At 36.1% G+C, this 16918-nt stretch overlaps 1 protein-coding gene across 1 annotated transcript in view; it reads left to right on the top strand.

The window, feature by feature from the left end:
• The window catches only part of OCA2 (OCA2 melanosomal transmembrane protein), a 232421-nt gene extending 215801 nt beyond the window's left edge, over nt 1-16620 (top strand). The window contains exon 23 of the mRNA XM_042810547.1: nt 16533-16620. Coding sequence (XP_042666481.1) covers nt 16533-16620 — 88 coding nt within the window. The remainder of the gene's footprint in view (nt 1-16532) is intronic.
• The last annotated feature ends 298 nt before the right edge of the window (nt 16621-16918 follow it).

A 16918-nucleotide genomic window follows, 5' to 3' on the forward strand; every position in this document is an offset into this window, starting at 1 on the left:
TGCTGAAATGGACAGGATGAAAGGAATGTTTGTGATGCAACTGAATTTGTGTCCCTGCTTTGTCTTGGAGAGGCAGTGGCCCAGAGGAAAACATGACTAGAGCATGGAACCTCATGTGTTCTGCTGCAGATGAGGAGAGATACTTCATTTTCGACATGGACATTAGAAAAGTGTTATGTAGTCAAAATGACAGGAGCCTGGCTGCAATATTATCATGTGACACTGGGAGATGGCATTGTGATCCCATGGGCATGTCACAGAAGTTTAAATGCTTATCGTCCCATGGGTCACACAGGCATTATAGACTTGGTCTGCGTTCGGATTGTAAATTATGTGCTCTAGCCCTGTACTTGTGCTGGCCGTGTAAAAGGAGGTTGATCTGCTGAGTTTGAGACAGTATGGCATGACAAAATTCCCTGTACTTCTGAGTGGTTAAATCTACTCATGGATTTAGTTTTTGTAATGCTATTGGTTTTGAGTCCCCTCATTTGTCTTGGAGAGCTAAACTGTGAGCGATCATAACCATATCAAACCATACCATGGAACTTCTTGTCCTCTGCTGCAGTCATCCTTCTTCAGAGATAGCTACGCATGACGCTCCTTGGTTTTGTTTGCTAAATCTAGTGTTGAATTCCACACTGCTGAATATAGCAGGTGACTGTATCAGTGTCATGTAGATGTTTAGGATCTCATAATGTGTAGGAGTGTATTCATAATCAATCTGCAGAAGCACCTGAAAAGCAAAATATGCTGGATATCCTGCCACCAGGAGTGACTATTGGTGGTTCATGTGTTTTGAAGTCAGGCTTTTTCGATTTCAAAGTTTTGCTGTTATGATTATATACAGCAAAAGCAAGCTGTCTTAATAAGTTCAAAAATCTTTCTTTTATGGCAACTATTTTAAAATGTGAAAAACCAGGAAAGCTGTTTTTTTTTTCTGCCAAATGAATGATTTGACACGTTTTAGGTAATGTATATCCAGCAGAAATTACGTGGAGCCAAACACCAGCAAAAACAGTCTGTCTTTTGCACTTCAGAAATATTTAGACTGTGTGCTCTCAATGAAGACTGTTGGACTATGTGTAGAATTTATGACAAGTTTCAGTAATTTAACATGACCTGGGAGGCAATACAAGAAGTGTAATGCAAGAAATTGTCTTCTGCCAGATGGAGTTTTGTCTTACTTGCAGATGTTTACAAGTCTGGTTATGAAACACTAAATTACTCTCAGGACATTCGTCTAGCTTTGGGACAGAAATCACTTGGTTATTCTAGTACCTGTTGGTTGCTGATACTACCTTTTTTTGTTTTTCTCTTTTTTTTCCCTCTCATTCTATTTTCATTTATTTTAAATGTAATTCAGGGAAAAATTCATTCTGAAGGAAGATGCAGGCATATAAATTAATGTAACAGAGCTTCAGTTCCCTAGATTCTAAGAGTTATCTATCAGTCCCGAAGACTACCATAATAAGTGATGCTGTGGACTGTGGATTGATACAATCAAGGAAAAAACCTACTTAGTATGGGTAAGTAATGGCATTGTGTCAAGACAAAATGGAATGAGGCTTACTTGGAAGGTAACTTTACAGAGAATTGTAGAGGATTCCTACTAGTGTTGGGAAGGACTACAGGAGTAATAAATAAAAAATATGACCAATGGTGATGAGGCCTGACACCAGGACACAGCTGGAAATGTTTTGCTTTTAGTAAACAGATAATTAATGAGGAAGAATAGGCCTTGATAGTCTATGAAAATTAAAAAAGCTTCTGCTTTATGCAAAATAAATCTATTGGGAATATGTAAAGCGGATTTTGAAATCGTTGAACTGTTTGTTCTGTTCTTGAGGCCTGAGGAAAGGATGTGGAGAAACTGACATGAGAGAGCCCTAGGTGAGCATGTTAGTTATGCAAATAGTTACTTATGCAGAGGTAATCTGCAAGAGTTTTAGGTGCAGGTTGGATGTGAGGAGATGGGAATCCAAACTAACTAAAATGATAGGTGAAGGTAAAGTGTACAATTGAAGTGTTATGAAGAAAGGAAGCGAAGGAGAAGATTTACAGGGAGAAAATGAGGAGTGTGCTGGGCTACCATTCAGAGTAAACTCCTCATTGGAGATCAGTAACTGCGTGGCAAAGTACTGCACTAAACTAATTTTAAAAAAATTACAGTTAGTTTAATCAGAAGGATTGAGATTAGTGAATTTTTAGCACAGGGAACACTGCTGAGTTGTATGTAGTCTGTGGTGAAATTTATCAGATATGAGAGGCAGTGGAAGAGGAACAAGAGGATCAAGGACAGCATCTCCTTAGCAAGAGACAATGCTATGAAGTACCTTTTAAAGCACATTAGAAGAGAGATTTGTGGGGAGCTAGATGAAACTCTCATCAACATCCAAACCTGGAATACAGGCAACCAAGTCAAGAAGAAGAAATGGGAGAACAAGTAAAAGACATTGCTTCTGGATTCTCATAAGAAGTTGGGAGAATGCTTTTTGATGAGAATTATTTTCTTGGCAGTAGAATGAAATGCTTTAGTTATATGAAGTATTTATAAAGTTTATGTCTCTGATGGAAGGGAAAAAGGAAACAGGTTGAGGGTCAAGCTGATGCCTGAAATTAAATCTGTGCTTGACTATAGAAGTTTGCATTATGGCTTAGTTGAGGATAATCCTATTTCTAGAAACACTTATATATACTAGCATAGAAGAGAGCTACATGATTTGCGTTAGAATGTAGAGCTGACACCAACAAATGCTGCAAATAATTCACAGAATTTATTCTCTTCACAAAGAGAAATAGGAAGCAAGTAATATATATCTTCCACATTGCCCTTGCAAGGCCTTTTGGCTTATAGGGTAAATTAATTTCCTTTCCCAGCCAAAAATGTGTATCCATGCATGTCAAGAAAAGGTTTTATCCCTAATACACCAACATTCAAAATCTGCTTGTCACAAAATCACAAAGTCACTTCATATACTTACACTGAATTTTGTTTTCTGGCATTGTACAACTTCTCCTCACTTAAATGGTTTCTAAGATTATCATGTTTTGATTATTGTACCGAAAATCTAGTGAGTGTATTCTTTGGGCACAAAGTATATTTAATCATATAGTCTGAAGTACTAGTAATTAGTGTGTCAATGCACAGAAGAATTTTAATACTAAATACATGCCGAAGCTAATCATTAAATAAATTGCTTCTGTGACATTGGTGCAAGTTTATTTCCATTTTAACTACTAGGGCATGCTATGTTTGGTGCAAACTAATGATGTAGTTGCATTTGGAAAAAAAGTAAAAATGCTTTTTTCTTATTTTAATGTTTTCAATCAAGGCATACAAGCAGGTTGGCTTTTTTTTGTTTTGTTTTGTTTTGTTCTTTGGCAGATATTTTTCATTGTAATACCTAGACTTTTCATAGGTAAGGTACACTGCTGGAAGAAAATGGGATTTGTGAGATTTCTGAGCAATAGTCAGTATTTAGAATGTGTAGCTTCTGAATACAAACTGCATGAAGAAGTACTATCCCTTGGAGTAATAGTAACAAACTATCCCCTATTCTGGTAATGTTTTCATGTTCAGCAGGTATATGCCTCAGTAGTATACTGGTTAAAATGCTCCTTGTATTTGGATTTCATTAGAGATTGTTTATTAGAGATTGTTAATTGATTCATGCAGTTACTTTACAAAATTTTGGTAAATGAAACTTCACTTTTCTATTATTAAATTCTGAGCTGTATTTTGTGGGTGTGTCAACAGCTTTGAAATTTGCAATTGATCTGTGATCATTTCTCTTTTTTGATAGCTTAACTACTATTTTAGACTTATGTTTAAATTATTTCCTTAGGGATTGCATGAAATTTCAGATAAAAATGCATTCTAATTCATGCTCACTTTTAACTTCATGATTCTTTCTCTTCACCATTATGTTCCCATGTCTATAAGCATTCTGAGAAGCTGGAGACTAGAATTATGTAATATATGCACATCTAAAGGTGGATTCTCTAACCATTCTTGAGTTTAACATAGAAACCGTTTGGCACATCTCGTGATCAGTTAGCTACTTGTTACAAGTAGGTCTCGTAAAAAAAAAAAAAAACAAACAAACACATTTGAAAAGCCTTTTGTTCCATTCTTTTCATCACACCCTAACTTTTCATATTCTTTCCTGTGTAATCATACTGCTGTGAATGTGTCTGTGTGTCTCCCACATAGTAACTTCTGAATGTGCTTATCAACTTCAAACAGGTTTGACAGGGGAGAGGACTGTGGGGAAAGGGAGCTTAATTTCTGAAATATAATTAACATTCCTGAAATGCCATCAAAGTTGGTGGCTGGGAAGAGGAAAATAAACTTTATTAGTATTCCACTGAGGAAAAGTTTAGTCAGAGCCCACAGTTTACACAATGAATAAAACCCTGTAGGAGAACATCATATTAACTTATGGAAGAAAGTTTTGGTTGAAGCTTTCCAGCTCTTATAAGGAAAGTCAATCAAAGTTAACACAAATTTGTTAGACATAAATTGGTAGGAAGTTAGGCTTCATTACTTCCCAATGTTCACAGACCTGCTTGACAGTAAGAATGAGACTGATCTCACCTCACATTTCCATTCTACAGCATTGAGATCTTTATTTAAACTAATTGTTCCTGGCTCTCATAAGATTCAGTAGAGAGAAATAAGTTTTGGACACTAATTCATTTCATCCTAATATAGAAACGTAACGGAAGGCAAACTGTGTTCTAGAAAGACTGGTAGCTCAGATTTAGGCTTGTATAAATGTATCCCCAATGCATAACTTTTTACCATATATTAGCTTTTTAAGGATAACTGTGGTTAAGGACATGAAGGGGTGTGTAGTGTTAAAGATAGGATCAATAGACAAAACAAACATATTGGGTAATGAAAAGCAGAGGCAGCACTCAAATTCAGCAAGATGCAGAGAGGAATGATTAACGAGGAGGGACTGCAGCCAAAAACTTCTGTATGAAGGAACAGATGTTGTAGTAATAGAAGTAAGATGGTTTGGCTAGAGTGTTTTGTTCATCTGCTTATAGTTCATTTGAATTAAACGTAAATTGATTGCTTCCATCTTCGGATTTTAAAGAAACAAGTAGCTGATCAGTCACCCTACTACTCCCTGAAATTAGAGCACTGTGCATTGAGACTGGACTTAAAATCTCCTTTCTTACCTGATTCTGACTTTCCCTATATGGAGAAGCAAATCTCCAAATCCTCTTGGGTGTTTCTTGGATGATTAGCGCCACTCCTGGCTTTTCTGACTACTGTCGAACTAAGGGCTTTATGGGTTGGTGTGAGGCCAACATCCTCCCCAGGAGTGAGCAGAGAGTATGAGCTGTATGCCCAGGAATGGGGTTTGAGCTCACAAACAGCAGAAAAAAAGTCATGTTCTGCCAAACTGTCTTAAATTGAAGATAAGTGAATTCGTGGAAGAGGGGAGTTGGAGAAGGGAGCAAGTGCAGCCTAATATGAGAGTGATTATAAGAAGAGTATTAGTGAAATAACTGTTCACTAATAACTGTTACTAAATAAGAGGTCAATCTCCCCTTGTGTATAGTAAGATGGTCTGATGAAAGAAAGATGTAATATTTGTATTATCTTCATTATAAGGCATTTGAAATAAGAACAACTCAAAGTAGTTGTGTAGTATATGTACTATTCTCAGGGTAGTAAATATAGCTTTATTTTCTTGTGAAAGCCATTATTTCTTACATAAAAAATGTGGTTGTATTTACTATATTTTTTGTTTTTTTTTTTATTACTTTAACTTAGTAGTCGTTTTTGGTAACCTAAAATTATTATGATGCCTGCACTCAGGGGCATTGAGCAAGGCATACATTAATCTAAGCAACATTACATTTGTATATCACTTGAATAACAATTTCCTGGTCAACACTTGCGGTTGTTCAGCTGCAGTGGAAGAAGTTACTTAAATAGGAACAGTGAAATTTTAAGTTTGTATGTAGCGGTTAGAAAGGCTAAAATGGCAATGGTTATTTAACAATATTAATTTTAAACTGATAGTGACTAAGACCTACTTTTTGGGAAAATAAAAATAAAGTAATACACACATCTTGTGGTAGGTATACTATTTCAATAATAGACAAAACGCTGCTCTGTGTATCAAAGAAGTCTGGAACATAGAAAGTTGTTCTGTCATAAATTTAGGTAAGCCTCTTATTTACTTTCTCAGAAGCATATCATTGTCAAAGATTTTCTGTTACACTGAATGTTTCAAAAAACAGAAGCGACAACTAAATATTGCAAAACCTATTTTAGCAGTCCTAACACATTCATTTTTGCAGTGTGAATCTCACTTGTTTTGTATTAGTCCATTAGTTGAATGTGCATATCAGAACCTTTCAAACATTTCATGAAAACAATTCACTACCAGCAATATCAAGGTTTTCTATTTATACTATAATCTGTACCTAAGTCTCTTAAAATACTGTTGCAGAAGATGTAGTTCATTGATTTTTTTCTCTTCTAGTTGTCTGTGGTGATATTAATCTTCTTACCTTGAAACTCACAGCTTTGCTTCACTGGATAGATTCATAGTAGAGGAATAAGTATGGGTTTTGTAATGAGCTGAGTCAGTTTCATATAATTCTGTTCCTTAGGCTTTAGAATGATGTGAAGCTTTCATACCAAAGTCAAAAGCAATGAATTAAGGATCAAACTTGTTTTGGGGTCAATCTGGTGGATGTAGAGAAAAAATACATTTCTAAAAGATAATGGTCCATCTGAGGGTGATGTGAAGCTGTGATAAATTCAAGAAATTACTGATAGTGCATCATGAATCTTTACACCAGAGTTAATCTTGTGTTGTAGTTCTTAGCAAGCAAGAAGGGAACTAGTCTGTCTATATAGAATGTGTTCCCCTTACACTTAATGAATAGAAAGACTCGTCTGCCTGTAGTACCTTTCATGTTAAAGCACCAATGTATGGACCTTTAGTGGATATTTAGGTACTCAGATGTTCTTGACAGTTTTTCTCTTTAATATCAACATTAGTGGACCATGAACTCATGTGAACTGAAACTATTAAAATTTAACTGAGAATTTTCAAGAATGTGTGCAAATTTAAATTTGCAAAATTTATTTCAGCTCAGTTTAGTGCACTGGTAAACATTTGTCCAGCTGCACCCTTGCAGCCAGTAAAAATAAATGGCTTGGTCTCTTTGGAGCACGAAGTTTAGAAATAAGAGCAAGTATGCAACATTGAGAAAAATAAGAAAAAATGAGAAAAAAAAATCCTCAGATGAAAGATGAAAAAAATCCAGTCAGTGGTGTACTGTTTTTGCCAAAATGCAGTATATGATGTCACTCAGCATATATAATCATAACAACACTACCTGGCAAAGAATGGAGTTATTACTTTGAATGTAAACTTCCATAGTTTTGATAGCTTGCACTGGAGATTTAACCTTGTGTATGTGGTATTTTTTGAGAAACATCTATTGATGAAAAAGAGAAAATACACTCTTTTTATGGAATATACAGGCAGAATTATTGATATAGTGGTAGGTATAAATCAATTTAGGTTTTATAGAGTTATGTAGATTTTAGCTATATTAAAACTCCAGGAAAGTTGTTTACATACAAAGATCTCTAGCAAAAGTGCTTGAGGGACCTTTGTATGATGCAGGCCTTTTGTATGATAAAGAATACGATGACAAACACAGTAATTGTACATGTTTTTACTTTCACTCTGCTGTATCTTTCTTCTGTTTTCTGTGGTAAAACAAGGTAAAACAGCAGTGAATTAAACTAATTTTTCCTTGAATGTAAAAATATGAATTAAAAAGAGGAAAGATATGTCCAAATAATTCCACTCTATTCAGTTAATTAACTGGAAATAGAAAAAGCAACTAGTGTAACCTAAGTCATGTTGTATTGGCAACATTTATTTTCTCAGGATATTATTTCTGGACATTGTGATATAGTACTGATGGTCAAAGTTATATACAGATATTGTTGAAGTTACTAGCACACAAAAGTTCTTTTCCATTTTTTTAAAGAGCAAAGCAAAACAATAGTTGCTTTTTTTTTTTTTTTTTTTTTTTTTTAAATAGTTCAAGAGATCTAACAACACTGAAAGTCAACCACTCTAATTAGTTGTTTAAAGATTTAATGGTACTGGAGGTCAGAATCTAAAATTTCCTTGCATGAATGAAGTCTGGTGGTCATATCTTGATTTTGTAAAGGCTTCTTTCTGTTTACAAAAGTGTGGATTTGATCAGCCCCTCTGCATGCCAACATCTTGTACTAATGTGCTTTCTTCTGGACACTAAGGAAATACCAGCCCACTTGTAAGATAAGACTAGTATGTGATAATTTCTGCTGCATAAATTGGATATGTTAGGCTGTCACGATCACCCTATACATTCTTTTAAGTAATTACTGGTATAGTTTCCTTCCTTACTGAAGGAAAATGTCAGTTGGCCCTCCTCAGTGCAGGAGTATCTTCTGTTCTCTATGATTTTGGCCCTTATCTTGTCAGGAGGCTAATGTAAGTCTTCTTGAGGAAAGAATATGCCTGAGATGTTTAAACATGGTTGGTTTGGCCTGGATATTGATAGTCAAATAGAAAGCAAGTGGTAGTAAACTTGGGAAAATCTTGCTAGTTGCTTTGGATAATTGTATCATGTTAAGAGTTACTAAAGTTTTACTTGAAGCTGCAGGTTTTCTGCTGGGGACCCTGACGAGTATTTCATGCCATAGGGCACATCAGTAGAAAAAAAGCCCAAACTTGCATGGGTTCTACCAAGTTGAACAAACCTGAGAATCCATACCATCCTACTGTTATGTTGGCTGTTGGATTTCTTCCAGAGGAGAGTCTGTATCTGCGGAGTGGGGATCACTTGATTTAGCTATTTGACACCTAATCCAGAACAGCACTTATTTACGTTTTCTGAATTAGTAACGAGGTTATTCCTATTCTTAAACAAGTGATTTAAAGTTAAGAGATTTTTTCAAACATTGGCTTGCATATGCTTCTTTCTGTAATGTAATTATTCTAAGGCCTGATTTATAGAGCAAAGTAACCAGATTATATGTGCTCTGTGGATTAGTAAAACTCATCTCAATGTGCACATATGTCTGAGTCTAGCTTCCTTTACATATTGTGGTACTAATGAGCTTGTCCAAAGTCTTTTTTTTTCCTCTTTTAAATGTGGGGTATTTCTGCTGGCCACTGAGTCCCTAAAGATAAATGCTAAAAGTTCCTGTTTCATTCCTGTTGTCTCCTAGACATGAGGTTTTGAGCACTTCACACCACTGCTAAATTGTATGCTAATCTAAAGGAATAGTAGAAAGGTTAGAAAATTAACTTGAGGAGTTTTGTGAGGGCTATGTTGCTTTTCCCTTGTAAAATGTTCTGTGTTTTCAGGTTTGTTTCTGTATTGGAGCTTATATTCTTTCCTAGGTGTTTGCAGCTTCACTGATTCCTATTGGAGTTTTATGTTAGGTTCTAATAGAAGACCTAGATGCTGTTGTCTTCTAACAGCTAATGTCTCTCTCTCTCTCTAGTAACATTCAATTATTTTATTATTATTATTATTATTATTATTTTTAGCTTGAATTAACATGTTTTCCATTTTCTTTTGTTATATCTCATAGGGGTTGCTAGCTTTCCATGTATGAAAAACTTTTGGATAGTTACCATAGTCCCTTGTTCTAACAGCCCTGCATTTTATCCCATTTGTAACACAGAGACCTAAACAGATTCTGCAGTAAATATTAATAGTGATTTGAATCTTCCAGGTGGAGCTGGCAGACCAATTAATTTCATTTTTGCAATGAATGCAGTTTTTAATTTAGGCAGCCAGAAGTTTGGAAGGTCAAGGAAGGAAGGACTAATATTTGTTCTGCACCTAGTAGTCAGGGTTACAGCAAACGTTGCTTCTAGATCTTCTAGACTGTAAGAGGCAAAACTTAATACCTTCAGGTTTTCTTATTCGGGATGTGATTTTCCTTATTTCAGTTGAACTTCTTTCAGTGACTCTATGGATAATCTTGGCATAGACTCAAAGCAGATAAAATATCACAAGAAATTATAATAATTTTAACAATCAGAAGAAAACAGGATTATAGGTTTTGTTCTGTGATTTCAATTACACAGTAACACCTGTGTGTGGTAACTAGTAGGTAAGAACACGGTAATTTTTATGTAATTCTAGACTATGTGAATTTCACAGCAATTTAATGTTGCATTAATGCTCACTGGCAGTTTTAGCCACCTGTTTTTTGAGCGAAAACGTGTGTTTCATTGCCTCCTATGCTACTAACCCTAACCAGGTCAGGACCAAATAACTGCACGTATATACCAATGTGATGAACAGCAAAATGGCATTTATTACATGTGAACTCTAGCTTATATACCTTATGTGCCTCTTCTACGCCCCTAAAGCACGTGCCACACATCAATCAGAGAGCTGGGGAGGTCCTATCGCGTCACATCCCGTTGGGGGGGTCTTGCAGTTGCCTACTACAAACGTGTCAGAATTGAAGCGGTCAGGGGCATGAAATAAATATTCTTAGTTTTTTGTTTTGTTTTGTTTTAAGCATAGAAAATAACAGTAAAGGCTATACTTCCCTTTTCCCTTGGAGTGGATCAGTACGTCAAAGACTTGGAGTAATGGAACGGTTGGCAACCAAAATGACGGGCAGGGCATAAGGCAGTCTGCACTGCAAGGAAAGAAGAAATAGATGACAGTAAAGTGACCATAGATATGATAAAAACAAAGAAATTAACAAAGAGCAGAATTCCTAGTGGATTTGAGACTAAGTCAAGAAATTAAAAAATTTTCCTTTAAATTTCTACTCCTTCCAAAAGCCAAAGAAAAAAGCTAAAGAATTAATAAGCAGAGTTAGTAAAAATGGATTGTTTTTCATGAAATCCTAAGCATTTTTTAAAAATTAGTATGAAAAATCAACATAATCTTAGAGAATGTCTCTCCAGAATGTGACAGCAAAAAATCACAATAAAATTAGCTTTACATCTAGGATTGTTAGTTGAAATAACTTATAGATAATGTTATATAAATCTAAAATACTGAATAAATTAGGAAGCAACCATATTCACAATCATGTCTTAGATTTATAAAGGTAATTTTGTCTTTTTTTTTTTCCCCAAAAGTATTTCACTATGCTGTGTGATCTTAGCTGAAATGCAGAAAAAGAATTTGCTTACTGCTTACTGCATTAGGCTATAACTTATGAAGATCTGCATAACTTTGTTAACTAGCTGATTTTTTGTTTGACTCCTGAGGGTTATGAGATATCATTTTCATTAAGATACATGAATTTTGTAGTTTTACCCTACTGTTGGAAAGAAATTCAAGTTACTTTGCAGATAAAATTATGAAACTTCATTAAAAGGTGTAACTTCCCTGTCATTTGGAAATAACTTTACATATCTTCTCATCATACCCACATCCGAGTCTCATTCTTGAGGCCGCTTCCATAGGTGTATATGTGCTTTCAAAAATGAACTTATGATAGCAAATTTCTAGGGCAAGGCATTGCATGTGATTAGATAATTTCCAGGAATTATGAGAATTATCCATCATTTGTTCTTTGTGAAATATTTTCAGATGACATGGCAAGCTTCAGGTGTGCTGCACTGTGTTGAATAAAGGAAGCAAGTAGATGGGTGAGAATGTTGTATCTTCTATAGAGCGTACAGACTGGAACTGATATGAAGTGAGAAGAACAAAATTTTAAGCCTGATGTAAACCTCATCAGTATAATTTAAGTTGTGTGTTAAACTGTGCGTGCAAGCCGGAATAGAAGTTAGCTTTAACTCATACCGCTGGCTGCCTCCAGAATTCTTTCACTGCCGAATGTTTGATCCTGGGAGATTTTTGCTTTTGCTTTCCCAATCAGTAAGGACTGAATGTTCCCCACTTCCTTGCAGGCATGGTTTTGCACTGGTACCCAGAGGATATACAGACTGTGTAAGTTGCTAGCTGTCTGTAGTTACAACTGTCAGGGTGGTGGTGCCAGTAGGTGGTGTTTTTATGGGTAAGAGTGTTTCATATGTCATGCCTCAAATTAGGCAGTACAAGATGATCAACTTTGGTCTCATACCTTGTAGGTCCTGCTGGTTCTTAAAGTGCCACAAACTAGAGTTGCATGGTATGGCAAGAGATCAGTTTGTTCAGGAAAATGCAACTTTGACCCCAAAGGCTCTGTTGTTATTTAGAAATTATATTGGATAAACTTCTAACCTAAGAAAACTGTAATGCTCACCTCTGTGGGTACTAATTATAAATGGGATTTATCCTCAAAATAATCACCTACCAGTTTACTTTTATTCTAAATACAGGGTCAGAAATCTTGCAATGAGGCTGGATCAAAAATAACTAGATCATTACCATGAAAAAGCTTCGTTTTCCTTGCTGGTTTCTGTGCCTGTGTTTGATTTCTCCTAATGCATACTTCACACTTTTCTTTACAGAGTTTCACCTTACACATTCCAAATTCTCGTTTTAATTTGTCAAGAACATGCTGAATTATGTTCTCCACAGAGTCTGACATTTCTCCTGCACTGGGGTGATTTGCAAGCTTTTCACTACTGGATCACTGAAGTTATTAATAAGCAAAACTTTGTCCAAGACAACTCCCTGGGGCTGCTGCTTGAAATGTTCCTAGTATCTCACACTGAACTAACATCTGCTTGTGTATATTTAAGCAGTGTGATTTTTGTTTAGATTGCAGGTTTGCGTGTAAAATTCTGGTAAGAAGAGAAGGAGGAGAAAGTGGGGGAAATGCTAGGTCCTGTTACCAATCCCTTCCTCTCTGAAGCAGTGAAAAGTGCATTTTCCCTGAACTGGCTACAGTTCAGAGAGTTAGGGTGAATCTTTTGTCCTATTCAGGAGCTGTGTATCTCCCTGTCTGCAATGGCCACAAGGGGTGAAAAAGCTGCCCAGTGTGGGATGTGTCTGCCCTCTTCCCTTAGATGGTGTATAGAAATGTCACACCAGATGTGCTGCCCTTACAAGATCTTGTAAAAATGTATTTTCATGATGAAGATGCTGGCTAGTGTTTCTTACTAACATGAAGTGTTGAGAAGGAGATCTTAGAACTACCAAGCATTACTGATCATTTCTCCTGGGCAGGAACAAAACTGACGTGCTACTTTATCACTTCAAGGTGAATGCTGAAAATGAGCATTTGTGGAAAGTAAATTTTACATTGATTAAAATGTGCTCTTACATTTGATGTAACTAAAGAAAACGTAGGTACCTAAACATTATGTTGTATGTAGCCTGAGACAGGAGCTGTGTCTTCCCCTGAGGTAGAGCAATAGCACAGCTGGGCACTGATGTGACACGGGTAATTGACTGTCTCTGCAGTAACTAATATTCATGGAGTGATCTTCATCTCCTTTCTCCCTGGCACAAATTCCACATAGAATTTGATGCAATTACATTTCTGCTCAGGCTAGTGGTCCTGAGATTCAGGCCTCAAGTTGAGAGGAAATTGTCCATGTCACAAGAGTAATGGTTTCATAGCTGGGCTCTATGCAACCATCCATGCTAAATGATGGCAACCACAACCATTCAGGCTGTGTGTGGCTCTTGCTGCAAGTTTGGCTCCCACTGTGAAAGTAGGGGCATGATTACAGCTCCTGCATGCCTGTATGAGATCCTGCGTAATCCACCCATTTTCTTGCATGGACGCCCTTCATGCTGAGTCTCTTCTCTTTTTAGCGGTTGAGAAACTGTTTGAATTTTTCCATCCCATCACAAATCTTCATAAAGGCATTATGTTGCCATTCACTGCTGTGCTGCTGTGTGTTCCCCAGGGAGGTTTGTTAGGCTGTATTAGTACAGATTAAGATCTGTGCTATGCTCATTTCTCTCAGTACCAGTTCTTTGCTTGCTAACTGTGAGGTCAATAAAATTCTGTTTTCTGTCAAATAACAACTGTTTTCTTGTGAGAGTTGTAGCAGTCTCCACTTCACCAGTATGTCATATGGATTCAGCTGCAGGGAGCACTCATGAAATATACTGAAGGATGTAGGAAGATTTCATAGCCATGCTATTTTATTTCTACAGCCATTGCTGCCTTTTCTTTTGTTTTTGCCCTATCTGGACATTTTTATGTAAATGAGATTAGGGAGGACTGGAAATCAAACATGCTCAGATGAAGAAGGAAAGATTCAGAACGATTGGCTAGCCATCAAATTCATTTATTTTTTGTTTTGTTTTGTTTTTTCTAAAATAATTCCAATGTAAATAGGTCTTGTTCTTCTGTTTTGCAATGTTACCAGCTTTAGTGAATACTGAATAAAAACAATAATGTTAAAGATCTGAATAATGACTCTTTTTTTTTTTTTTCCAAGTAGTTGCTCAAAAGCAAGGATCTAAATAGTCAAACTTTAACACTTGCAACATAATTACACATGCTGATCTGGAAAAAAACAAAACAAAACAAAACAAAAAAGAAATGAGCACTTCCAAATATATTTCAGACTTCTGAGGGAATATTTGAATGCTGTGAAATTCCTGTGAGCCTTTTTAACAATTCTTCTCAGCTTTCACCACTTGAACACACCCAGCCCTTCTCTCTCTCCTCTTCTCCCTTTCTGCTTTCCCAATTCCATATACCAGCTTAACATTAATGCTTTTGAAGCTAGAATACAAAAAATAATGCCTGTTACCAGAAAGTCAGGAGAGTTTGGCACACCAGGTCCTAAATCCCAGAGAAACATAGGAGAAATCCACTTGAGCTAGGCACTGGAACTGTCCTTCTGGGACAGGAAATGCATGTTCATGGACACAGGATGATGACAGCCTTTTCAGAGGGATGTCAAGGAATCAGAAATGAGATGATCTCTTAGCCCTGACAGTTTTGTCCCTCTAACATTTTCAAACTTGCTGGTGTTTCCTTTTTTTTTTTCTTTCTTTTTTTTTTTTTTCCCTCCTCTTTTTGCCTCTATTTCTAACAGTACATTTCAGTTTCATTCTGATAGTGAGTCAAGAACAGCTAGCGTTGTGGGAAAGCTTATTTTTCACTAAGTAATTCCAACGTTTGCTTCAGAATGTTTGAATTGTACTGTTTTCCTAATTGTTCAGTCAGCTTTCTAGGCTAGGACTGATTTTTGTGTATCTGGCTGGGGGTAGGGTGTGATCTGAGTTACTGAGATGAATTCTGTTATCAGTAACTTAAACCTATGATGATGAGTTCCTTTGTTCTGTTGGTCACATCTATGCCTTCTTCAGTCAGTTTTTCAGCAAAACAGCAACAAAATAAATGTGACTTTTGAATATCACAATGCTTAGAGCAACATTGCAGCTGCAGGTAGGAGGAGGTGGAGGGGGTAGAGTACAATGAGACACTGAGGTATTTACTTTTCATTTTATGTAATTTTCTCCTATATTCAGGAAGTGTTGGAGAGATTAAATGTCCCAAGAGGCCTCTTTTAGCTGTGCTTTCCCAAAATAAGGTGTTATTCATACACTCAAGCTCAGAAAATGGTGTTCTCCTGTCATCAATATATGGGCTCCTGGAACTTTCTCAAAGGCTCCTAGCAAGCAAAACCACAGCTAATATATCCATATGTAATAAGTAAGTCTTACTTCAAGAAAGAGAATAAATCAAAGGCTGCACTTCAGAGAGCACTACCACACTTTGAAGAGGTTTATGGAAAATCTTGGCTGGACTCAACAAAAGAAATTACATAAGGAGTCTCATTTGTCACGTGATCATTTCTCATCAAAGTTCTTATAATTTTAGTAACATAAAACAAATTGGTGTAATCACAGTAGTGATTCTTCATAGTCCTTCAGTGCCACAAAACAACATTTTTTAAGTTTCAGAAAATGAACTCCCTTCTTTTCACAGACGTGGAAGACCTACAAAACTAGCAGAGTAAGAATCAGTGAATTCCATAACATCCCTTGTAGTTGTCCATCTCTGCTGCCTGTGTTTGTCAATCTAAAGAAAGCTGTAAAATATAATGGCTGTGGTCTGAACAGCTTAATCTGTGATGTAAAGCAAAGAGCTGTTTTTAACTGAACAGCACAGTTTTAGTGCTTATACATCTGTCTGGGCTTTATTTCCAACCATTCATTAATGTTCAGCTCTTGATTCAAAACTTAATGATAAGCACAGAAAAGAAATACTATCTTTATGTGACGGCGGCTTAGAAGGAAAAAAAAGGAGTTTGAGCCATAGATTAAGTCAGAAATTAGAATTTCTACCCTAGTAGATATCCTAGGGTTGCTCATCTGATCTTAGGTGATACTGGATGATCTATCCCAATGTTGTGTAACTTCTAAGAATTGTTATTTTACCTGTGAGACAAAGTAAATTGAAAGTGACGCATTGAAATCAACAACATTATGTTGATTTCCACAAATCTCTTAAGTAGGATAGAGATAGAAAAGTAAGGTTGAGTATTAGACTCCCTGTCGTAATCTCACAATACATCCATGCTTTTGTCACTGCTTTATTATTAATAGTATTATTATTATTGATTTTTCTTTTATTGTTGTTTCAGGTTAGGTTTCCCCATGATGATCGTGTCCTGTACCATTGGGATGTGCTATCTTCTTGTTGCTCATGTTGTAGTAGGTTGGAATTCATAATAATTTATACATTCAAGACTCAAGAAAGCTTTCTGTTTCATTTGATTTGTATAACAGAAGACACATAAAAGCAGAAAGTTGTGTGAAACTCCCACATAAGGTATCAACCAAAATGATTGTAAGTGTCAGGTTTGGTCATTCTAAACTTCTGTTCTGTGAACAATTTGCAGAAAAAGACATTCCAAATTAAAGAATCCATATATAATTATGTAAAAAAATTATCATGCAGATGAAAAAACACCACCGTGAGAGAATATATTGTGCCTGAAAGTTTATATTAACACAATCTGAGTGTAGT

This window comes from Centrocercus urophasianus, unplaced genomic scaffold, assembly GCF_019232065.1.
Source record: "Centrocercus urophasianus isolate 14NV4802_14NV808 unplaced genomic scaffold, USGS_Curo_1.0 seq_12, whole genome shotgun sequence".
NCBI lineage: Eukaryota > Metazoa > Chordata > Aves > Galliformes > Phasianidae > Centrocercus > Centrocercus urophasianus.